Consider the following 24,751-nt stretch of genomic DNA (forward strand, 5'->3'; position numbering starts at 1 on the left):
AAAACTAACAGCTACACCTACCTGGGGCTGGAGCTCAGCCAATCAGGAAGCTTCAAAGCAGCAATAGAAACCCTGAAAGCAGAAGCCTGCAGAACCTTCTACGCTATCAGAAGACAACTGTACCACCTCAAACCACCGGTGAGGGTCTGGCTGAAGATATTTGATGCAGTCATCTCCCCGATCCTTCTTTATGGCAGCGAGGTTTGGGGCCCAGCCACCTACCCAGACCAGTCAAAGTGGGATTCCAGCCCAACAGAGATCTTCCACCTGGAGTTCTGCAAATACCTGCTCCATGTCCATCGCAACACCTCCAACATGGCCTGCAGGGCAGAGCTAGGCAGACTCCCCCTATGGCTCACCATACAGAAAAGGGCGCTAGCTTTCCAGGCACACATCCAGGGGAGCAAGCCCAACTCTTACCACCACCAAGCCTGGCTAAGCCACCTAAGCAAACCAGACACCCACCATCCAAACAGCCAACCACCAAACCAAAAACTCCAACAGATGATAACCAAGGCCAAAATAAAGGCGACCACAGAGGCAAACAGAGAGCGGTACATTGAAGAATGGAGAACCGAAATAAATAACTCCAAGAAACTCACCGTGTACCAATCCCTACAAAGGGACTACACCATGGCCACCTACCTGGAGAGAATACGCCACCCCAAACACAGACAGACCCTGAGCCAGTACAGACTGAGCGCCCACAACTTGGAGATGGGGCGACACAGGCAGACGTACAAGCCATGGGAGAACAGACTGAGCCAGCACTGTGACCAGGGGGCCCTAGAAGACGAGTCCCACTTCTTGCTACACTGCACCAAATACTCAGCTGTGAGGGCCATCTACTTCCAAAGACTCTCTGCCCACATCCCAGACTTCATATCTGCAGACGAGAAGAGAAAACTCTACATCCTACTGGGAGAAGAGGCAACTGTGGAGATCGCTGCCCAATATGTGTTCAGCTGTCACCAAACAAGAGGAAGATGAGACTCCACGGAGTATTATACAACAAACCATCCGCCCCACCCCACCCCCCCATATAGCGGTCACCAACTAAGAGTAAGACGAGACTCCACGGACTGTTATACCCCAAACCACCCACCCCACCCCCCCATACCCACCACTCACCCACACGAATCCAACTCCCCCACACACACACTTTACTAGCTTTGGCAATGCCAAATATCTATTCGGACGTGCCAATAAAGCTTGTTTGATTTGATTCTGTGAAAGCACTGGTGTTCTGTATTAGTGTAGGGGTGATATCACAGGATGATGAATAATTAGCCGTCATCAGTATAAAGGTGGTATTGAAAGCCAAATCTGGTCAGTATTACAAAGAATCAACGGTTTGCCCTTCGCACTCAACCCTGCTCTGATTGCACTTGGTCTACCTAGTCCCGGCATTAGACCCTCCAGAAAGAATTTGATAGACCATCTGCTTTCTGCTGCCAAACTTCTGATCCCGCTAAAATGGCTACAGACTGAGCCGCCCTTGTAAGTGGAGTGGTTTGCGAAGGTGAACGAGATACTCAGATTCAAAGAACTCACAAGCTGGCGTTCACTCTCCAGAGACAAATCCCTCAAGACCTGGTCCTCTTGGTTAGCGTTGCAAAAACACTAACCTCCTCAGAAGGCTGATCTCTCTCCTTACTCAGTGAATTTACTGTCCCTGTGACTAACTTGCAACTGTATACATAACCCTGATCCCCAGCCCCCCCCCCCTTATTTCGCCCCCGTTTTATTTTGTTTATATGTATAAAATTCATAAAAAATTTTGTGACAGGATGCGGTACACATCCTCATCCATGCAGTTAACTTCTGACTCTTTGTATTTCCCATATTGTCGTTATTATCTGTAGGGGCTCGTTCACATCTGCGTTCTCCTCTCCGTTCTGCAGGTTTCCGTTTCCTGCATAAAACAGAGCAGGAGACGGAAACCTGCAGGAGTCTTTCTCACCCATTCATTTGAATGGATGAGAAAGATGTCCGGCCGTGAGCGGCGGTGAGCGTTTTGCGCTCTCCGCCGCGAAACCGGGTTTTTTTAATCCGGACACAGAGTCGGACATGCAGTAGTCTGTGTCTGGATTAAAAAATCCGGTTTCGCAGTGGAGAGCATAAAACACTCACCGCCGCTCACGGCCGGACCCGGTCTGTGCTTTCCGTCTTCTGGCATGCAGAAGACGGAAAGCACAGAACGGAAACCAGAATGCAGGTGTGAACCTAGCGTAACTGCTTTGTTTCACTATGGGTATAACGGAAGCAGAAAGTTTGCAGAGAAACCTCTGCATGGAGCGCTGTCCATTTGAAAAAACCGACAGCAACTGTCCGTTTTTTTTTTTTAATATTGAGGTCTATGGCAACGGACATATGATGGACACTAACTGATAGCCATCAGTTACTGTCCGTTATGATAGTGGACACCAACGATAGTGTGAACCCTAGTGGCCACACTAGAGTATTGCACATCACTTGAAGCAGCAATGACTCCTCCACTATACAGAGATCAGAGCTCCCTGCTACCTTCTCTGTGTATCTGTTGCTGAGAACAGCTGATGGTTGGGAGTGTGGTCAGATCTCCACTGATCTCATATCCTATTCATTAGCTGTAAATTCTGGTCTGATTCTGATATTGGGCCACATAGTGACATAGGGCTTCTGTCTCTGGTGATGTTAGAGATGGGAAACTGGCTGTCAGGCTCAGCTCAATGGCCATGCCAGCCCCTTAGTCGTGACTAATGCACAGAAAAGAGCTAGAGGATTTTGGGCAGTCAGCCCAAATTCATGAAGTCACCCACAAGGTAAGGATGAATTTCTGTCACGTAGTCTGGTAGCACCAGAGTGAAACGTGAGGTATTCGCAAGACCAATACGGAAACGGGTAGACTGAGTCTATAAAAATTCCAAAGAAATAGTAGGTCATGCGATATCCATACTGCAAGGAAAGACACACAGATTGTGAATGATTTATCAGACGTGCATATCAGCCGGGACACGGTAGGAGGTAGTGCAGCCAGACACCACACAGCACCACAAAGCCCTCGTCACACAGGACCAAACGGCGCATGCGTTGAAAATAACGTTTGAAGCCTCGCGCAAACAACTGCGCATGCGTCAAACTTCGTCATAAGAAGAAGCCTGACATTGACATTTCTTATTACCTCCCACAATCCCCTGCGTAACCGACAAGGTCAGGATTGCCAGAAAGATGGCCGGTCATATGCGTCTGTTTCAGGGAGGTCTCAGAAACCTTGTGTATGTGCAGATGCGCCGTTCTTCTGATCAGGTAACGGAGTCTATCTTTATAGTGCACGAGGGGGGATAGGACATGAGCGCCCCTATTTGGCAATGATTGGTTTAGTCTTGCCAGGTAATGGGCACGAAGGGCAAGGCCCCTGTGTACTGTGCAGGTGAGTCAGGTAGGCCTGCAGGCGGCGCCTCGTATGTGCTGTGTCATGTAGTGGCAGCATGCTGGGTACAATACAGATTACTGTGATATAAAGGGTCTATAAGGCGTTTCTGTGGATTAAACACGGGCGGTTCTATCATCAATCCAAATTATTGTATCCTCTGCAGATTGTATGGGATCTAATCTCCCAAACTATGAGGGCATGATGGGAGATGTAGTTCTACAATGTCATACAGGATGAACCTTATAGGCTAGGTCAGTGATATGGCAACTGTGGGCCATACTAGTGACCTAGAAGGTTCATCCTGTATGACATTGTAGATTAGACAATGTAGATTAGATATGAGTGATTAGATCCCATACAATCTGCAGAGGATACAATAATTTGGATTGATGATAAAACCGCCCGTGTTTAATCCACAGAAACGCCTTATAGACCCTAGTATGGCCCACAGTTGCCATATCACTGACCTAGCCTATAAGGTGTGTCCTGTATGACATTGTAATGTGTGGAAGCCTTCTGCAGTTATCTGTGTGCTCTCTGATCCCCTATATAGCCATTATATACTCGCTTGTATAGCAGTGTCATTGAATGATGGCCTTGTTCTAGCTGGAGATCTGACCTCCAAACCTCTACAAGATCTCCCTTACCGTGAGCTTTCTATCGAAAGATCAAGGAGGGGCCATTACATAACTTTTATAATAGATTGCTACCTTGGCGGTACTTGGTTGGGAAACTTTCTCACTTTCTTTCTTTCTTTACTTGAAAACAATGAGAAACTTTGCTGTAGATGATAGAGGGAAATGGCACTCCTGCGAATAGTTCCCTGTTACATTTCTTCCAACACTTCTTGGGTGTCCACTATTATCTACTTATTACACCCTCTAAACACATAGGAATTGACGGCTTAGTCGGTCACTAACTGAGGCAGATCACTGCTGCAGCCAATGTTTTGCTAAGCAAATGTCTGTGTCATTGGGGACGTGAGAAACTTTGGAACAGGATAGGTGGGGGATCGGAGAGGTGAGTATCATTTGCAGAGTATGGGAATAGATTCACTATGCAGCTCTGATGCCATCTGTAACTCTCCTGTTTCTGTTTTTTGCAGTTGGGAGAGTTGGGTAAAGGAGCTGGAAAAGGAGGAGGTGGTGGAGGTTCAGTAAGAGAATCTGGAGGAGCTTTTGGGAAACGCCAGGCTGCTGAGGAAGAGAAATACTTTAGGTAAGCTTATTTTGTTTTTCTCTTACACATCTACATAACCTTGGTTGGTTTCATGTGGCTGAAGACTTAGTCTTTTCTATTATCCCATGAAAGGGAATGGCCTAGTCAGTAATAACTAAGGTTTCTCACATGCTTTAAGTGAGGGCATACATTATGGTCTTGAAATGTAATACCAGATAATTGTCAGATAAATATCTTCTATAAATAATCTTGTATATTTTATTATCAAATCATATGATGGGTTTTTAAAACTACAAGGTACTATGTTTCTCCGAAAATAAGGCTTATTTTTGAGGTAGGTCTTAATTTTTTCCATGAACAACAGTCACACATTTTATTTAAATTTTTATCAGAGGTGATGCATTGAAAAAACGGTGGTTTAGCACTTTTTTTTTTTTTACCCCCCCTCCCTTTCCGCTACGGTATTTACGATACAGGAAAAATATTTTTATAAGTTTGTAAACGAGGCATTTTCAGACACAGGGATACTGCGTGTATGTGTTTCACAGTGTTTTTTTTTTTTTTTTTTTTAAATTTATACATACTCTAGTGAAAGTGTGTGTGCTTGTGGGGGTGGGTGCCTTCATTAGGCTCCCAGCCGTCAGAGGAAAACGACGGCTACTGCGAGGGAGCCAGCCTGCGATTACAAAGGTGTGTGTGTTGGGGGGGGGGGGGGGGGGGGGGGGTGTTACATTCAATACTGCCCGCACTCAGAGTAGACTGATCGCAGGCATAAACTCCAGGTCTCCGCTGTACATTAGAGGTGACTTGGAACAGTAGCTGCAGTTTACAGATGTGCTGCTTTGGGGATGGGGTGATCGTGACCTGGGTAGTTGAAATACTTTGGGAGATGGTTCACAATCAACAATGCCCGTAATCAGAGTAGACACTGATTGCAGGCTTTAACTCAGAGACCTCGTACAGTAGCCATGGTATATCTTTGAGGCATCTGCCATAATTGCACGGAAGGTGTTAAACTATCTAGGGCTTATTTTTGGAGTAGGGCTTATATTTCAAGCCTATTCCAAAAAAAAAACTGGAGTGTGACTATGGCTGGGTACTCAGTACAAAACCAGCTGATCCATCTAAATAACTGTTATTACTCCCCCAATTGTACCACACACTTTCAACAACCTAGAACTGCCACCACTTGCAGGAAGATTTGTTACTTTTGCTGCATAAACCCAAATTATGTTGTGTAACTACTGCTATGTTTCCCACACCATCATCTGAACAGGTAGCATTATGAGCACCAAGCTTGGCACTTGGATTCATCCTGGAATACAGGACAGAATTTATTTAGAGCAGGGGTGCTCACACTTTCTCAGCATGTGAGCTACTTTATTAGCTACCAAGGCAAAAGATCTACTAGGCCGGGGCGGGCTTGTGGGCGGGGCCGGGCATGTGGGCAGGGTCGGTCGGATCGTGAGAGCAAGACAGCGGCGTTCTGTGGCTGCCCAGGGATCCCCGGTGTCTGTTTCTCCACAGTGCAGGCTGAGAGTTATCTCTAGACACTGGCTGGCAGGGGCTGCGGCAGTGGCAGCCAGTGTCCGGAGATGACTCTCAGCCTGCACTGTGAACAAGCAGACACCGGGGATCCCTGCATCCCGAGATCGACCCATGCGTCCTTTGCGATCTACCAGTAGATCGCGATCGACGTATCGGGCACCCCTGATTTAGAGCATTTAATTTGCTAAAAAGTCACAATACTCCTTACAAAGAGGACTAACAAATGACAAGGGACTCAAAGCGCAGGGAGCATTGTAGAGTAGGGGAGTTTATGGCTGCTGTACATTCCCCCCCGACACCACTAGGATCAGTTGTTTTACAATTTACCTATCAGTATATTTTTGGCATGTGGGAGGAAACTGGAGTACCTGGAGGAAACACACACAAACATCATGCCAATGTAGCCTTTGGTTGGATTTGAACCCAGGAGTAGAGGTTGCAATAACGCCTGTATAGGCTTCATAGATACCTGTAAAAGCACTTCTGTGCACTGAAAAAAAAAGTCTCCTGCATATCAATTAATGTGAGACTTTTTCCGGTATTTGACCAATGAAGCTCCACCCCTGGCGCTTAGTCTCACTCTTCATGCCACCCTGGCCCTATCCTGCTCACAGGCACTTTTAATATTAATTACGTCATCCATTAACACATTAACAGATTGCAATAAAGAGAGTGAAATAAAGTCATTTAACAGTGGCATTTGGCAGCTCTGTGGGGAGCCCAGATCATAAGAATCTGAGCACAAACCAGAGTTGCTGTATGCCTAGTGTTAAGTGATTTTATTACAGCATCTGTTAACCTGTTCGCTGCCACTGATCCCTGTTCAGACACTAATGATCCAGAAGGTGAGGTGGGGGTGATGGTGGATTGACAGAGCTTCTGCATTCTGGTGTTAAATTACTTTATTACAGCATCTGTTAACCTGTTCCTTACCTATGGCAAAGACCAAGTTAATATATGCTGTAATCCATAAGCCAATATCCACCCAGTGCTGTGTGAAGCCCCTGTGGGGGCTTAATGGAAAAAAATTCTTGAATCAAATCATCCCCTCCCCCTTCTCTAGATCACAAATAAGTATAAACACAAACGCTTTCAAAATATCAGACATACCCGAAAATGCTAAAAATAAAAACTACACCTGTGCAACAAAAAGATATGCCTTGCACAGCCCTGTAAGCAGAAATATAAAGCAAAAAAAGTTATATGGTGGCTAAAATAATATCTTACGTGTTTCTAGGTTTGGGATTTTTATAAAGGTATTAAAACATGATAAAAACTTTATCATGCTGAACCAAACAATATCAGAAATGTCATTTTTACCACATCGTGAACACCATAAAAACTAAACCCTAAATTTGCTGTTTATACAAGGAATTGGTTATAGTAATGTTTCCCCTGCTTAAATAGTGACCTCTTAACATTATTATGCCTACGTATCATTTATTTCTATTACTGTGAACTTTGTGCTTCTCTGTGACAAAAAATAAGGAATATTTTTACTTTTCCAGAAAAAAATGTAGTGTGACCTCTGCCCACGACCCAATCTGTGCAAGGCAATATTTGCTAACCACTGAGTGACCGTGCTACCATTATGTGTATTGTAATATTGGCTGGGTGATTATGACCTAGATCAAAATCACGATTAATTGAGCATTTTAGCTTGGTTACAATGAAAGATTATTTTAGGGGGCCACACGGTGGCTCAGTGGTTAGCACTGCAGCCTTGCAGTACTGGGTCCTGGTGTTCAAATCCCACCAAGGGCAAAAAACCATCTGCAAGGAGTTTGTATGTTCTCCCCGTGTTTGCATGGATTTCCATCCCATATTCCAAAGACAACTGATAGGGAAAAAAAAAATGTACATTGTGAGCCCTATGTGGGGCTCACAATCTACAAAAAAAAAAAAAACAATTAAAGATTATTTTAGGGCACTCCGTTTTACATGCCAAACTCGTATTTATATGTCATGCCATGCCTCTGAATTTCAGTTTCGATAATTCGCACACTAGCAATCCTGATTCCACAGTAAACAGTGGCATATCCTTCAGCCAATGGCAGTGTGAGACTAGATGGCATGGATGCAAAATAATAAATACAATATAATAATAAAAAATAATCAGTCAGCAAGTCCACAGCACTTGATTGAGTTAACTTTTGATTTTATTATACTATTTTCCCAGTGCTACTGTAATGTGTAAGACAGTTTCTTAAAATTAAAAGGAAATGTACCAGAAACCTAACAAATATGGGCAGAGAAGAACTGTAATAAAGTGTACTTCCAAGAAATTTCACAAATCTCCCTTCCTATTCATTTTTCATAAATTAGGAGCTTCTCGTCTTTAAGGTTTATCCCTCCCATTCCTCTGATGATGTCAAGGGGATGGGGTGTTCAGTGTCTTGCCTCTTATAATCCTATTTAGCAAATATTTTAGCCATAGCTTCCACCATAAACTTTTTATTTATTTCGCGAGCAGTGAATTTAAGGCATACATTACACAGACCAGAGGTGACAAAACCAACACTTCCAGATGTGAATTTTTTTATTTATTTTACATCTGGTTTTCTTGCATAAAACTACAGTTAACCGCTTGTACCTAATGTATCCCACAGGCAAAAAGAGCAAGAACAATTGGCTCTTTTGAAAAAGCACCATGAAGAAGAGATCCATCATGTCAAGAAGCAAATTGAAAGTCTGCAAAAGGAAATTGATAGACACAAGAGCAAACTCAAGAATCTGAATAAAGATGATTAATTCAGTACATCTACGCTGCTTGGTTTGGCTGGTCTTTTGTTAGTGGATCACATGTAACAAGTTAGATGTTGCACTGTTGCGATGTCTTTAAATATATTGAATAAAGATAAGCTTTCAATTGTGTTTTACTGTAACCGCCCTTGATTTTAATTATATTTTTGCTTTCAAGACCTCAAAAAAACAGGTACAACAAAATGATGAAGCAACCAAAAGGTGGAAAAGTGAAACAAAAGGCGCAATTTATTATGATTAATAAAAACAAACCTTAAGAGAAAGTTTTCACCGTATAATAAACTAAACATAACACCTGCACTTTGTGGTCTTCAATATACTATCTATCTTAGCAGACCCAGCTTGCTGGCTCCCCCTAGGTTCTGTTTCTAAATTTTAGTGTTGGTCCTGCCCATTCCTGTGTGTCTGTATGTATAAAAAGATGTCTTTAGTCCCGCTTTGACTGAACACTAACGTTAAAAAAAAAAAAAAAAAAAAAACTATCATAAGACAGCAACTGATGACTGTCAGTTACTGTCAGTTTGAAGTCTGTTGCCCATAGACTTCAATGTTAAAAACAAATAAATAATGGACACTTAGTGTCTGTTTTTTCAAACGCACAGAAAAGTCCTGCATGTAGGATTTTTTTTTTTTTTTTGTCCTCTTGAAAAACGGACATGGGTGTAAACATACACTAACGGACATAAGATAAAATCCCATTTAAATGAATGGAAATTGCAATCGGACCAGCCAGTGTCCGTTGCTAAAATCTTGTATGGACAATAGCCACAGACACTGCTGACGGAATCCAACGGTAGTGTGAACGCCCCCTAAGCAATGAGAGTTCTGTTCTATGTTTTAGTTTCAAAGGTATTTATTGAAATATGAGAGAATAAAATAAAAAACTTTTATCAAGACAAGTATAGTATCAGTCCAAAAATGCAAGGCAAAATAGGCAAACTGGAAGGAAATAATTTTAACCTGCCTTTAGATTAATAAAAAAAAGGGCATAAAAACTCTAACAAACACAACTGGGGGAAATGAAGAGCAAGTAGTGCCACGGTTGTAAAAGTGAGTGAGAAAGGGGACCTGACTAGTCGGACAGTTTCTCATTAAACGGCCATGCATAAGTGACTCATCATATTACTGAATGCTAGACCAAAAATAGGAACACGGTCTTAACAGGAATAAAAGCTACACCTCAATGTTCAGGCTGAGTAGCATAGGGTATTAGAAATCACAAGATTGTTTCAGCCACAATTGGTCTTTGTGAAACTAATTTAATCTAACCCTATGCTATCTATAGAAAGCATTGCTGGCCCTATAATGTGGACGAAGGATTGTTTTGACACCGTTGGAAGCTGTTAAAGTCTCTATCCTTGCATGTTTCACCAACATGTAGAGGAGTCTGTAAATGCTGCAAAGCCACAAGAAGCCATGCTAACCACTGCCATTTAGCATTGTTTGGTGACACATTTTTGGGTAGAGACTTTACTAGCTAATAGGGTACTGCTAGTTACAGGAGGGTGACTTTCCCCCACAGTGGACCTGAGCATGGCACTGTTTAGAGCATCAAAACAATCCTTAGTTCACCTTATAGGATGGACTTTTTGTTAATTTATTTTTTATGGTGAAGATCTAGAAGTCTGCTAGGACCATAACTATAGAGGTAGCCCTAAGCCACATCAGTCTGGTAGCACGGTAGCTACTACTGTCTCACTTTTATTGCATTATATTATAGATGTTAACATGCCCAGGCAGATTGTGGAGATGGCAGAAGAGGAAAAGAAAGGGAAGTACCATGGAAATGTATTTCTTACATTGCCAAACCATTCCGTGAGACATATAAAAGGAACCATTAAGCTAAGGCCCCATGTAGTGAACTGCTGCAAAAAAAGGAAATGCGTTTGCATGATACATTTTTCCTGCAGCGCGTTTTTGCAGGAGCTAACTACAGAACATCTGCAGAGCTCAAACTGTTCCCTCAAATCTTTGTTCCTTGGGTCCACTGGGATCACATCAGAAGTTGATCCTTGCAGAATGTGATGGGTAAGCACTCGTGTTAGTGTAGCAAAACTGATTTGTGACCCATAGAGAGGAGCAAGCAGCCAGGAGCAAGAGCATAGTAAAGGCATTATTTTTTTTTTAATGTAGATTGTGAGCCCCATATAGTGCTCACAGTGTACATTTTTCCCTATCAGTATCTTTTTTTAGAATATGGGATGGAAATCCATGCAAACACGGGGAGAACATACAAACTCCTTGCAGATGGTTTTTTTGCACTTGATGGGATTTGAACACCAGGACTCCAGTGCTGCAATACTAACCACTGAGCCACCGTGTGGCCCCATTATAGTAAAGGCATGTAATGTAGGACTCCCAGTCACCATAGACCACAACAAAATGTTAAAATAAAAATATCCGCTCTTTCGTCCTAATCACTTTTGTATTACAACAAATAAAGCAGTTAAAATTATGGTAAGGTGGCCACAACATCCGTTCTGAACTCTGGGCTTATAAACTTCAAAACACTCTCCCTTGCTACACAACTTTTTGATAAATCCCTTCAGGGGTGCAGTTTCCAAAGTGGGATCACATATCTGTGCAGTATTGGACCCTAGGTCTGCCCCACAGCTCCCCTCCACGTACCTGGTTGATCCTGCCTTTAATGGAGACAGTTAGCCTATGCGTCTTCACACGCTGGCAGCCTCCTATACACTGCAATACATGTATTGCACTGCATATCTATTGAAGCAGTGATCAGAATATCTCTGCTTCAATTCCCTATTGGGGAAAAAAAAAAGTTAAATGAATAAAACCTCAAAAAATCTAATTTTCCAACATAAAATGTTTTTTATGTAAAATATAAAAAAAAATTACATATTTTGTATCATCGTGTCTGTAAAAAACCCAACCAATGAAACTAAAACATTAACCCGCACTCAGAATGATATATATATAAAAAAGAAAGTAGAAAACTGCATGAAATAAAGATTATTCACCATTTGGTCTCACAAAATGTTTAACCCCTTCCCGCCGATGGCATTTTTTGATTTTCGTTTTTGACTCCCATCCTTCTAAACCGCATAACTTTTTTATTTCTCCGCTCCCAGAGCCATATGAGGTCTTAGTCTTTGTGGGACAATTTTTTCTTCATGATGCCACCATTAATTATTCTGTATAATGTACTGGGAAGCTGGAAAAAATTCAGAATGGGGTGGATTTGAAGAAAAAAATGTGTTTCTGCGACATTCTTACGGGCTTCGGTTTTAAGGCGTTCACTGTGCAGCCAAAATGACATGTCCTCTGTATTCTGTGTTTTCGGTACGATTCCAGGGATACCAAATATATGGTTTTATTTACATTTTGACCCCTTAAAAAAAATCCAAAACTGTGTCAAAAATTTTTTTTCCGAAAAGTCGCCATATTCTGACAGCCGTAACTTTTTTATACGTTCGTATACGGGGATGCATAGGGCGTCTCTTTTTGCAGGGCCGGGTGTACTTTTTAGTTCTACCATTTTTGGGAAATGCTATTGCTTTGATCACGTTTTATTCAAATTTTTATTAGAATCAAAACGGAGGTTTGGCACTTTTGACTATTTTTCCCGCTACGGCGTTTACCGAACAGGATAAATATTTTTATAGCTTTGTAGAGCGGGCGATTTCGGACGCGGGGATACCTAATGTATATATGTTTCACAGTATTTAACTACTTTTATATGTGTTCCAGGGAAAGGGGGGGCGATTAGAATTTTTAATACTTTTTAAATTTTTTTATTTTTTTTTACTATTTTAAATTTTTTTTTTTTTTTTTTCATTTATTAGGTTGCTGAACCCCAGGGGGTCTGATCACTAATGCAATGCATTACAATGCTAATGCAAGAAAGAGATTGCAGACCGGCCGGGAGCCTTTAACAAGGCTCCCGGCTGTCATGGCAACGTGACGTCAGCCCTGGAGTTTGCCCATGCGCCGCCGGGAAAATGGTGCTTCCGGCGCCTTTGACCGTGGCGCCGGAGGGGTTAATGCCTCCGATCGTTTCGGGGACCGATCGGAGACATTAGCGCCGATTGCTATTGCTTAAAGCAGTAGTCACCCGGCGGCTATGGCGGCCACCCGGCTAGGTGCTGTGCCTTTTTTTGTCGTTGTAGCTCTTCACCCGGGACATAGAACTTGAAAGCTGATATTGCGCTGAGTTCAGGGCATTTTCGGCTTTCTAACCGTGTATTACACTGCTTGTGTGCCAGGAGGTGAAAGGTCCACTTTAACCCCTTCCCGACATGCGCCGTAATATTACTGCGGCTGCATGGTGCGCACACAGAACCTGTGTGCGCACCATGCGCTGCGGGTGACAGCCGTATGTTACGGCTGACAATGCCCCATAACACCCGCGGTCGGAATCGGGTCCGATCGCGGGTGTTAACCCCTGATATGCCGGCGGTCAACATGACCGCCGGCATCTCCAGGGTTTCACTATGATATGGTGCCGGTTTCGGGGGGTGCCGGTGTTCGTAGGGGGCAGCCCGGGGTCTGATCAGTGACCCCGGGTCTGCCCCATCACTTACCCTCTTCACGCACCTGGTTGATCCTGCCGTAAAGGAAGCTGTCAGCCTGTGCGTCCACATAGGCTGACAGCTTCCTATACACTGCAATACACGTGTAACACGTGTATTGCAGCGTATATGTAGTGAAGCGGTGATCAGCCGATCACTGCTTCAATCCCCCATGGGGACAGAAAAAAAAAGTTAGAAAAAAGTAAAAATAAAAAAGTTTAAATAACTTTAAAATAAATTAGAAATAAATAAAGCCCCAAAAATCCCTTTTCCCCATATAAAATGTTTTATTATGTAAAAAAAAGAAAAAACATTACATATTTGGTATCGACGCGTCCGTCATAACCTGAACAATAAAATTAAAACATTATTTAACCCGAACGGCAAACGGCGTAAAAAAAACCCGTAGAAAACCGCACAAAATAATGATTATTCACCACCTTTCCCTTACAAAATGTTCAATAAAAAGTAATCAAATGGTCAGATGAAAACCAAAATGGTACCAATAAAAAGAAGAGGTCTTCCCGCAAAAAATAAGCCCTCAACCAGCTCTGTCTAGCGAAAAATAAAAACGTTATGCCTTTCAGAAGATGGCGATGCAAAAACAATAGATTTTTTTCCCTAAATTGAATTTTATTCTGCATAAATAGCAATGCATTAAAAAATCATATAAATGAGGTATCGCCGTAACCGTACCGGCCCGCAGAATAAAGGTAACATGTTACTTATAGTGTACTCTGCACAGGAAAATAAATAAATGCTAAAAAGCAATGCCAGAATTGATGTTTCCTTTTACATCCCACCCAGAAAGAGTTAATATAATGTAGTCAGTAAGCTACAGGCCCCAAAATGGTGGCATTGAGAAGCACATCTAATACCGCAAACACCAAGCCCTCATATGGCCACATTGCCAGAAGATAAAAATAAAAATCTTGCTTGTACAATGTGAAGACAAAACCCCCAAAAGTCGCCAAATCATTAGGACATAAGTGGCTGCGACTAGAAGGAAATGTATAAGCTGTGCCAGCGTTTTCAGGGGACACCCCATATTTATAGCTTATGAGAGAGCATACACCAGCGCTGACCCCCCAGAATGCCCCTCTTCCCCATCCGTGTCATAGGAGCTAGTGGGAAAATAGAATGGGATTTGGTGTACCCAATTTATTCCGCACAGCTTACATATTCACTTCGGGGTTACTAATGCTAACTACAACACTTGATAAATTCTTTGAGGAGTGCAGTTTTCAAAACGGGGTCACTTTCTAGAGGTTTCCACTATTTTGACACCTCAAGGGCTTTGTAAATGCGACATGGTTCCTGAAACTGATCACAGCCAGATCTGCCCTCTAAAAGCTCCTTGGCGCACCTTCCCTTCTGCGTCTCGCTGAGCGTCCATATATTAGTTTGAACCCACAAGTGGGGTACTGTGGTAGTCGGGAGAACTTGCCTAACAAATTGTGGGATGCGTTTTCTCCTTTAACCCCTTGTGAATGTGCAAATTCTAGGGCTAAACGAAAATATTAGTAAAATAAAATCAAATTTGAAAATTTCACCTCCATTTTGTATTAATTCCTGTTAAGCACTTATACGGTTAAATTACTAGGTATATGTTGTTTTGGCTTATTTAAGGGGTGCAGTTTTGAAAATGGGGTGATTCATGGGGGGTTTTAATACAAGGGTCTTTCAAAACCCCTTCATAACTGGATTAGTCCCTTAAAAAAATGGGTTTGGGAAATTTCTTGAAAATTTTGAATATTGTTGTTTCACTTGTAAACCTTATAATGTCTGTAAAAAATAAAAGGGCGCCTAAAGTTTGATGCCGATATAAAGCAGAGATCTGGTACATTAGATTTATGATATAATTTTGGCGGTCTGACTATCTGTATGCAATGCACATCATTTCAAACTTTATAAAATGCATATTTTTCAAAATTTCCACCAAATTTCCTATTTTTTCATAATTAAACACAAAACATATCAACCAAAATTTACTAGTAACATGAAGTACAATGTGTTACGAAAAAACAATCTTAAAATCACTTTGGTAAGTTAAAGCGTTCCAAAGTTATTGCCACATAAAGTGACACATGTCAGTTTTGAAAAATCGAGCTTGGTCAGGAAGTCAAAAAGTGCCATCGGCGGGAAGGGGTTAAGCAGATAAAGGGCTGAAGTTGATTTGAGGTGATGTGCTTGCATTTGAAGTTTTTGCTGTGAATAAAACATGCGGTCAAAGGAGATCTCCATGTAGGTGAAATAAGCCATCCTTAACCTGCGAAAATAGAAAAAACCCATACGAGAAATTGCTACAATATTAGCAGTGGCAAAATCTACAGTTTAGTACATCCTGAGAACAAAAGAATGCACTGGTGAACTCATCAATATAAAAAGACCTGGATGCAGCGGTGGATGATTGTAGAATAATTTCCATGGTGAAGCGAAACTCCTTCACAATAGCCAACTAAGTGAACAATACTCTCCAGGATGTAGGCATAGCAATATCCAAATCTACCGTAAAGAGAAGTATGAAAGTAAATACAGAGGGTTCACTGCACGGTGAGAGACACTCATAAGCCTCAAGAATAAGACGGCTAGATTAGACTTTTCTATAAAAAAAAAAAAAAAAGAAACATCTAAAAACGCCAGCACAATTTTTAGGTCAGATGAAACCAAGCTCAAACTCTACCAGAATGATGGAAAGATAAAAGTATGGTGAAGGCGTGGCAGAGCTCATGATCCAAAGCATATCACATCATCTGTAAAACATGGCAGAGGCAACGAGTTTACGTTCAGAATGAGCGGAGCGTTTACTCTGTGTGAAGGCTCCCTTAGGCAGGGATCACACTACCGTTGAATTCCGTTATGAAGTTGTCTGTTTAAAAAAACAAAACAAAACTGGACACTTATCATAACAGACATTAATGTTAATGTGTCAGTTTTTTTAACTGATCCATTTAATTGATCAATTAAAAAACACAAGCAAACTAGCATCATTTAGTGTCCGTTTTTTTAATACTGTCCGTTATAAGTCCATTGCCCATAGACTTCAATGTTAAAAAAATAATGGACACTTGCCGTCCTTTTTTCTAACGGACAGAAAAGTCCTGCATGTAGGATTTTTTGTCAGTTGGAAAAAAACGGACTTCTAACGAATTGGGTGTAAACAGACGCAAGATAAAATCCCATTGAAATGAATGGAAATTTTAACTGATTTGTGTCTGTTCAGCTAGTGTCCGTTGCTAAAATCTTATAACGGACAATAGCTACGGACACTGCTGAAGGTCACCAACGGTAGTGTGAACGCCTCCTTATTTGACATATCTTCAGGGTCCCAAGAAAACTGGGTAACATACCAATCCGTGTTCTAATACTGATTGCACTGGAATCAAAATCTACCTATATAAACCTCTTTCTAAGTTATGACATGGCTAGTTAGTTTTTCCTGTCAGGAATCTTGAAAAGTGGGGTGATTTGCACAAAGTCGGTGAGAACCACACACATTATACTTCCCTCTCCCTGATGTAATTCATGCTTTGGAGCTGCACTTTCTATTACTGTCAGGAATTATTACACACTAGATTCTGTTTGGAGTCGCTGCCTTAAGGTTTCCATGACTACCAAACAAACTCTGCTTGGGTCTGCAAAGCTTTTAACCCCTTCCCATTGCTTTTTTTCCCCCTGCTAATGCCCGGTTCACACTAGATTATGTGTTCCATCCGGTTAGAGTCCGCATGGAGACCCCCTGGACGGAATACAAGCACAACTGCAAGTGCTGTGCAGTTAAAGCGCACGGACCCCATAGACTATAACGGGGTCTATGTGCTTGCCACGCACTGCCCGCATGAATCATTACATAAGCTAGTGTGAACCGGCCATAACTTATTCGCCATATGGAAACAATATTTTGATAGGTTTGTAGACCGTGAGTTTTCAGATGAGGGGGATGTATAATTTTTTTTTTTGTATTGCAATTTATAAAATACTATACCTCTCAGATGATGCGTTTAAAAGCAATTAATTTCATTTCTACAAAATGGTTTTCATTCTGCAAACTTAGTAAAACATAAAAAATAAATAATAGCCAAGATAAATTGGGTATCATTGTGAATATACCCATGAAATGAAAGTAATGTTACTTATACCCTATGGATAAACAGCAAAACATTCTAAGGGCAGGTTCACACCTGTGCCCGGTCTCCGCTTTGTGGGTTTCCATCTTCTACCCGAGAAACTGGACAGGACACGGAATCCGGCAGTCAGTTTTCAAACCCATTCACTTGAATGGGTTTGCAAAGTGACCGTCCATGTACATCTCGTGCCTCTCCGCGGTGAAACCGTTTTTTTTTTTTTACCATATACAAAGTCATGCAGGACTTTGTGTCTGGTTAAAAAACCTGTTTCGCCGCGGAGAGGCACAAGACGCTCACAGGTGGACACTGACTGCTGGGTTTCCGTCTCATGTCCAGTTTTTCGGAAGAAGGCGGAAACCCGCAAAGTGGAGACCGGGTGCAGGTATGAACCCACCCTAAACGGTATAAAGCAATGACCTTAGAGACTGTTAAAATGTAGTCAATAAGTTATAAGCACCCCAAAAAGCTCTCTTGCCACAAAAAAAGACTCTCCTATGGCTGCATCAAGAAAAAAAAAACTGTATAGCTTGTACAATGCAACAACAAAAACACCAAAAGTCGCTATTCTTTAGTGCAAATCTGGAAGGAGAGATGTGCAAGGAATGTATAAACTGTCAGAATACCCTCCCCATCCTAGGTTTAGCGGGAAAATAATGTAGGATGTGGTGTATCCAATGTACTCTGCCCAGTTTACATATTCACGTTTTAATATCCACTGTTCTTTTACTTCTAGAAAACTTCCAAAATGGTTTTACTTCCCAGGAGTCTCCAGTTTACTCGCACGTCAGTGGCTCTGCAGACATGACATGGTGTCCAAAAATGGCATAAAAAGTCAAATAGCGCTCTTCTCCCTGCTACGTACCACACAGCAGTCTGTGCCCCCCTTGTTGTCCCTGGTATAAGTGACTTTACAGCTTTAGGATGACCTGCCACTGCTGCAGAGCCCCTGTAGGGCCAGTATTGGGGATTCCACTAAGATATGACCCCACTTTGGATACTATCAAGGATTGCAGTGGGCAGTTTGACCCCTACATGTTGCCTTAATTTATTTTCCAGAAATGAATGAACAGTTGATAAAAAATGTTTTTTAATATTTCCAAAAAAATACACCATTTCAATATCTCAGCCCGATATAGTGTGGCCAGTTTGTATGAACAGTCGCTCCAGACAGACGTGAGCTAGGTGATAAGCAGCATGACACAAGGATGCATTGTCCCTGTCATAGAAGCCTCTGCTGGGCTTAGCTGCTCGGGAGCGCCACTGATTGGACATCAGCGACTACATTACGGCCAATGCCAGTACTCGGAACATAGGCAGCGCTCCGGCCATGTTTATCCCGAGCTGCGGTTGGTCAGAGCTGCACAGCCCCCTTCCCGCTCCCTCATTCCATGCCGAGCCTAATTGGAAGGCCCCTGATATTCGCTCCTGACAGCCCCGTGTGTGGCGCTTCCGATTGGCTCAGTGCTACGGGAGAAGGAGGCGTGGTCTGTCGGGGAAGACGCGCCATTTTACCAGCGTAGTGCAGTGGCTGCTTGTTGCAGCCTTTGTGGACTCGGGTGAGTGAGATGCTCAGGCTCCCGGGCGTTGCATGTTGTGTGTGGCGTGTGCTGCGCGGGTTGTATGACTGGCTGCCTGGTGTCTGGCCGCCATCGGTCTGCATGTGGTAGTGTAGGCGTGTGTGTGAGGTAATAGGCTCTCAATCAGTGCCTGCCTCCTGCGGCCAGCTGATAAGAGGTGTTTGCTGAGGATGCAGGACTGTGTCATCCTGAGTACCACAGCTGTGATAGTACTGCTGCTGCTGTTACTGTAGACATGCGCCGAGCCCTGGGGATTATGGGACCTGTTACCGTAGTGATGGAGGGATTACACATTCTCATCTGGATTATTCCTTGTCATCCGAAATATGACCCTTGGCTGGTTTCACACTAACTGAATGGAGAGCCTTGTTCTGTGGTGAGAGCTGGACTAGCGATACAGTTATAGGGTACTGTCCTGTACTATAATCTCTATGACACAATGTATCGGGTAGGCAAGCACTTGTGGCATCCTAGAAACTATAATGCTAGGACTATGTGAAACCAGCCTTAAAGGGGTATTCCCATCTACATAACTATTTTTATGTTTGTAGATAATTAAAAGTTAAACATTTTTGCAATTATAAGTAAACATTTTGCAGAATTTTAAATAGTTTCTCCAAATATCTTGTGGTGACAAGTTGTCGTCTTGATTGATTGCCTGTGGATACAACCATGAATGCAGAAACTTTCTAAGGTCATAAAAACAGCCATTATTTCCTTATTGTGGCCGGGATATCTTCTGATGCATGTAGTGTCCCTGCCTAATAATCCAGCTACAATAAGAAAATCATAGCTGGGTTCCTGACAAGTCCCAGACCATAGAAAGTTTCTACATTAGTGGTCATATTCATGGCAACCGATCAAGATAACAGACTGTCACCACTAAGAAAGTGAGAGAAAGTCTTTAAAACTCTGCAGAACTACTTATATTTTCAAAGATGTTTAACTTTTAATTATCTACAAATATAGATATGAATATGTTCATGGGAATACCCCTTTAATTGAAGAGAAGCTACTTTTCTTTGTGGGTCATATTGGGATTGCTCTTGTGTGTTGTGCCATGTACACAGGATGTGTGGCTATGGACATGATTGTATTTTGGAATTCATACATCATAATGTATGTATTCTACAAGTTTTCAATATTCCTGTAAATATAATGTTCATTGAGCTCCACAATATGAAGTATAATTTAGTAACTCATGATCAGAGTAACTTGTACTAACGATCTATTAACCGAAAGCCTCTGCCTGCAGATATGTATGCAGATTTTTGTGAGAAGGAAATCCACACTTTTGTGACATTTCTATCTAGTACAGTCTGATACTGAATGGAGTAATAGTGAGTGGCATTAAGGAAGACCTTTCATGTCCTCATGAATGTGCGGTTTTATATACCATTAGCAAGCTGAAAGTGTGCTGAATTCAGCGCACTGTGGTATGCCGTTATGTTCCCCTGGGCAAGAGATATTGGTGCCGTTACTGATATCGCTTCACTGTCAGAAGGGCGTTCAAATTCAATTCTCCCCTTCCCCCTCTCTTCCTAGATTACGTAAAGTACATGAAAAGCAAAACCTCACATACACCCACTGTGAACACTGGGGTGGTCGTCTACCATAAAAATATGGATAAAAAGCAACAAAGTACAGCTTAACCTGCAAAAAAAAAAATGCCTTTTTGCATCTCCAGGCATAGAAAGTTACAGGTATTAGAATATGGCGATTTCAAGAAATTATATATATATATATATATATATATATATATATATATATATATATATATATATAGCGCGTTATTTATTTTTGGAAACCATATAAACTTGGCTTCTCTGAAATAGTATCGTCTCATAGAATACTGGTGACATGTATTTTAGCTACAAAGTGAACTCCGTAAAAACAAAGCCTTTAGGGGGCGTTCACACAGAGTAATTTGGTGCTGATTCTGACACGAAAACTTGCATCAGAATCCGCATGGAAATAAAGCCTCTCTTTGACTTCAATGGGTTATGTTTTCTGCGCGAAACCCATTGAAATCAATGGGAGGCTTTTTTTTTCCCCCATTGAGTTCAATGGGTTCTGTGTGTAAACCGAAACCCATTGAAGTCAATGGGAGGCTTTATTTCCACGTGGATTCTGATGCGAGTTGTTGCGTCAGAATCAGCACCAAATTACTCCATGTGACTGCCCCCTTGAGAAAATCACGCAGATGCAGTTTTTCTCCAATTCCTCCACAATCTAATTGAAAGTTGGCTGCGGTGGGAAGGAATTAAAGATGTAGATTGGATTCAGGCAAGACAATATAATTTGTAAACCTATCAGAGCACAGCAATATGCATTCTTGTTTTCAGTGAACACCCCAGTTGCTAAACTCCACCAAGGAACAACATCCTTCTCGTAAAGATGAGATGTAAACTTGTCCCAATGCCTTTTCTATATAATATTATGACAAAGACAAACATATATACCCACTAGGGTCAGCTGTATAGAAAGCCAGTTTACCTTTCAGCATGTCTGAATTGTGGAAAGAAACTAAAGAACCCAGGAGAAATTTGAGAACATGCAAACCCAGGAATAGAGCACTGCAAGACAACAATGCTAGCTGCTAAACCACGATGCTCCCTCTGCAATGGAAGCAATGTCATACATAGACTTATTTTGGGTAGCAAGTAGAAGGCAACATATGGTAAATTGTCATTGTGCATTGAAGTATATATTCTGGATAATTTGGATAATTAACTTATCTGTCGGCTACTGCCAGTGCTTGTGCGATGGCAGTATAAAATAACAGCAGAAGCATCATGTGAATTGGTATTTGATTAAGAATTACCTCTTTTTTTTTTCAGTTGGTAGGTAGGGGGTAACAAACTGCCCCCATGTAAGGGCAGATTTATTTACACATGGAGTCCACCATGCTGTGGAATCAGTTTGTAGCATTTACCATTCTGCTGGTTGCTATTGGAAATCGTCGACAAACTTTGGGAGCCTGCACACGGAGTTTACGCTCGCTCATTCTGAACGTAAAACTCGTTCAGAGTGAGCGGTGTAAAAATCAGATCCCATTGACTTGAATGGGTGCCGGCATACACGCGTATCACATTGAAAGCAATAGGTAAAAAAGCCTCCCATTGATTTCAATGGAGAGCGTGCGTATGCCAGCACCCATACAAGTCAATGGGATCTGTTTTTTACGCCGCTCACTATGAATGAGCTCTACATTCAGAATGAGCGAGCATAAACTCCGTGTGCAGGCTCCCTTAAAGTGAACCTGAAAGTGGAGTGAAAGGAGTTCTGCAGATTGAGTTGTTGCTGCTGATGTAGTTTTTAAGGAAAAGCTCTTCCTATGCTAAGTAGCAATCATCCAGTCTTGGGGACTGTCATATCAGTGACTGACTGCTATGTCTGCGTACAAGTTATACTGAATCTTTTTCTGCCGCTACATATGAGTCTGCACAGATCCTTCTGCTATGTAGACTGCAGAAAGCACTGCATTTTTATGGGGACAGGTTTCTTGGATGTCAAGAGCATTGTAGAGGGACATTTTGTAGAAAACATCATACCCTGACACTAGGTTCACACTAGCATGTGGGTTTCTGTTCTTCAGGTCCTCTTGGGGACATGAAAAACGGAAACCCTATTTGAAATTGTCAGAGAAAAAAGTCCTGTTTGCAAGACTTCTATCTCCATGTATTTTAAGCAGAATGGGGGACACAGTCCCTGAATGGTCACCCAATGTTAGTATGACCGCAGCCTTAGATAGTCCAATAGATACACTATTTTTTGAAGAAGAAAAAAATGTGCCAGAGCCTTCAACGGAATAGAAGCTTTCAATCAGGTATCCAAGAAAGGGGGAAGATGTTGTTGAGGCTGTGCAATGATTTAAACTGGACCACAGAGCCTTAGGGTCCATTCACACGGAGGAAAATGGTGAGGAGTTTGGTGTGGAATTTTCCACATTGAAAGAAAAAAAAGCCTCCCATTGATTTTAATGGGTTCAGCTAGCTTTTTTTTTTTCCTCTAGTGGAAAATTCCATTATAGTGGGGGGAAAAAAAAGCTAGCAGAACCCATTGAAATCAATGGGAGACTTTTTTTTTCAGCATGGAAAATTCCACACCAAATTCCTCACCATTTTCCTCCGTGTGAATGGACCCATAGGATGATCTTACCTGCCAAATTGCACTTGAGCTTCATTTACTTGTTTGTAAAAAATACAAAAAAAACCCCCCTAACTTTCAAAGAAATTAGCATATGTAAGGGTATGGTGGTGCTCAGGGTAATATCCCCTATAACAGTGATGGCGAACCTATGGCACGCGTGCCAGAGAGGGCACGTAGAGCCCTCTGTGCTGGCACGGTTGCGGTCTCCCGGATCGCTCAGTAACGGGGAATCCGGTACAGGATTCCCCATTAGTGAGCAATCGCTTCTTTCAGCTGGATGTGCAAATGCACATCCAGCTGAAAGCTGTCAGTGTAGGCCGCGCGGTACGCACGGCCTACATTGACTATACAGAGTGTGACCTCTGCACTGGTGCGGACATGATGACGTAAGTCATCAGCGCCCGTAGTGAATAGGTGAGAGAGAGGACGCCTGGCGGCCCTTCAGGTAAGTATATATGTGTATTGTCTGGGGAGGGGGCTGCTCTGGACCATTTTGTGCTGTTGGGTAGAGGGAACTACTGTGGAATTTTTCATGCTGTGTGGGGAGGGGGCTACTGTGGAATATTTCATGTTGTGTGGGGAAGGGGCTACTGTGGACCATTTTGTGCTGTTTGGGGAGGGGGAACTACTGTGGACCATTTCATGCTGTGTGGGCAGGGGGCTACTGAGGACCAGCTCATGCTGTGTGGGGAGGGGGCTACTGTGGAATATTTCATGCTGTCTGGGCAGGGGGCTACTGAGGACCGTCTCATGCTGTGTGGGGAGGGGGCTACTGTGGAATATTTCATGCTGTGTGGGGAGGGGGCTACTGTGGACCACTTCATGCTGTGTGGGAAGGGGGCTACTGTGGAGTATACAGGTATAATCCCTTGGGGGGGGGGGGCCACCGCGGGGCAAATTGTACTGTCTGTGGGGGTCACTGCAGGGCAGATTGTACTGATTTTGTTTTGTTTTTTTATGTAGATTGTGAGACCCACATAGAGCTCACAATGTACATTTTTCCCTATCAGTATGACTTTGGAATATGGGATGGAAATCCATGCAAACACGGGGAGAACATACAAACTCCTTGCAGTTGGTTTTATGCCCTTGGTGGGATTCGAACACCAGGATTCCAGCGCTGCAAAGCTGCAGTGCTAACCACTGAGCCACCATGTGGCCCCCTGGCAGATTGTACTGTCTGTGGGGGCCACTGCGGGACAGATTGTACTGTGTGTGTGGGGGCCACTGCGAGGCAGATTGTACTGTGTGTGTGTGGGCCACTGCAGGGCAGATTGTACTGTGTGTGTGGGGGCCACTGCGGGGCAGATTGTACTGTGTACAGACCTTTCAGTACAAGCTCTGTAAAGCCCAATTCACACGACTGTAATTTGTGAGTCCGCAATTGTGGATCCAAATAGTTTTAAGGTTAAATTGCCGTGTTGGCACTCCGTGATAATTTATTGGGTTTTGGGTTAC

The 24,751-nt window shown here is 42.5% G+C and overlaps 2 protein-coding genes across 4 annotated transcripts in view; both read left to right on the forward strand.

Moving 5' to 3' along the window:
- The first annotated feature begins 3,129 nt into the window (after positions 1 to 3,129).
- Positions 3,130 to 9,016, forward strand: ATP5IF1 (ATP synthase inhibitory factor subunit 1). Its single transcript, XM_075262737.1, has 3 exons — positions 3,130 to 3,288; positions 4,521 to 4,633; positions 8,752 to 9,016. Exons 1-3 carry the CDS (start codon positions 3,211 to 3,213, stop codon positions 8,891 to 8,893), a joined length of 333 nt encoding a protein of 110 aa, XP_075118838.1. The 5' UTR covers positions 3,130 to 3,210; the 3' UTR covers positions 8,894 to 9,016.
- Positions 9,017 to 18,997: 9,981 nt separating this feature from the next.
- LOC142195039 (heterogeneous nuclear ribonucleoprotein R-like) overlaps positions 18,998 to 24,751 on the forward strand; it is a 43,825-nt gene continuing 38,071 nt past the window's right edge. For all 3 annotated transcript variants that reach the window (XM_075264548.1, XM_075264547.1, XM_075264549.1), the window contains exon 1: positions 18,998 to 19,120. The gene's annotated coding sequence lies outside the window, so the exon portion shown is untranslated. The remainder of the gene's footprint in view (positions 19,121 to 24,751) is intronic.

This window comes from Leptodactylus fuscus, chromosome 2 (assembly GCF_031893055.1).
Source record: "Leptodactylus fuscus isolate aLepFus1 chromosome 2, aLepFus1.hap2, whole genome shotgun sequence".
Lineage (NCBI taxonomy): Eukaryota > Metazoa > Chordata > Amphibia > Anura > Leptodactylidae > Leptodactylus > Leptodactylus fuscus.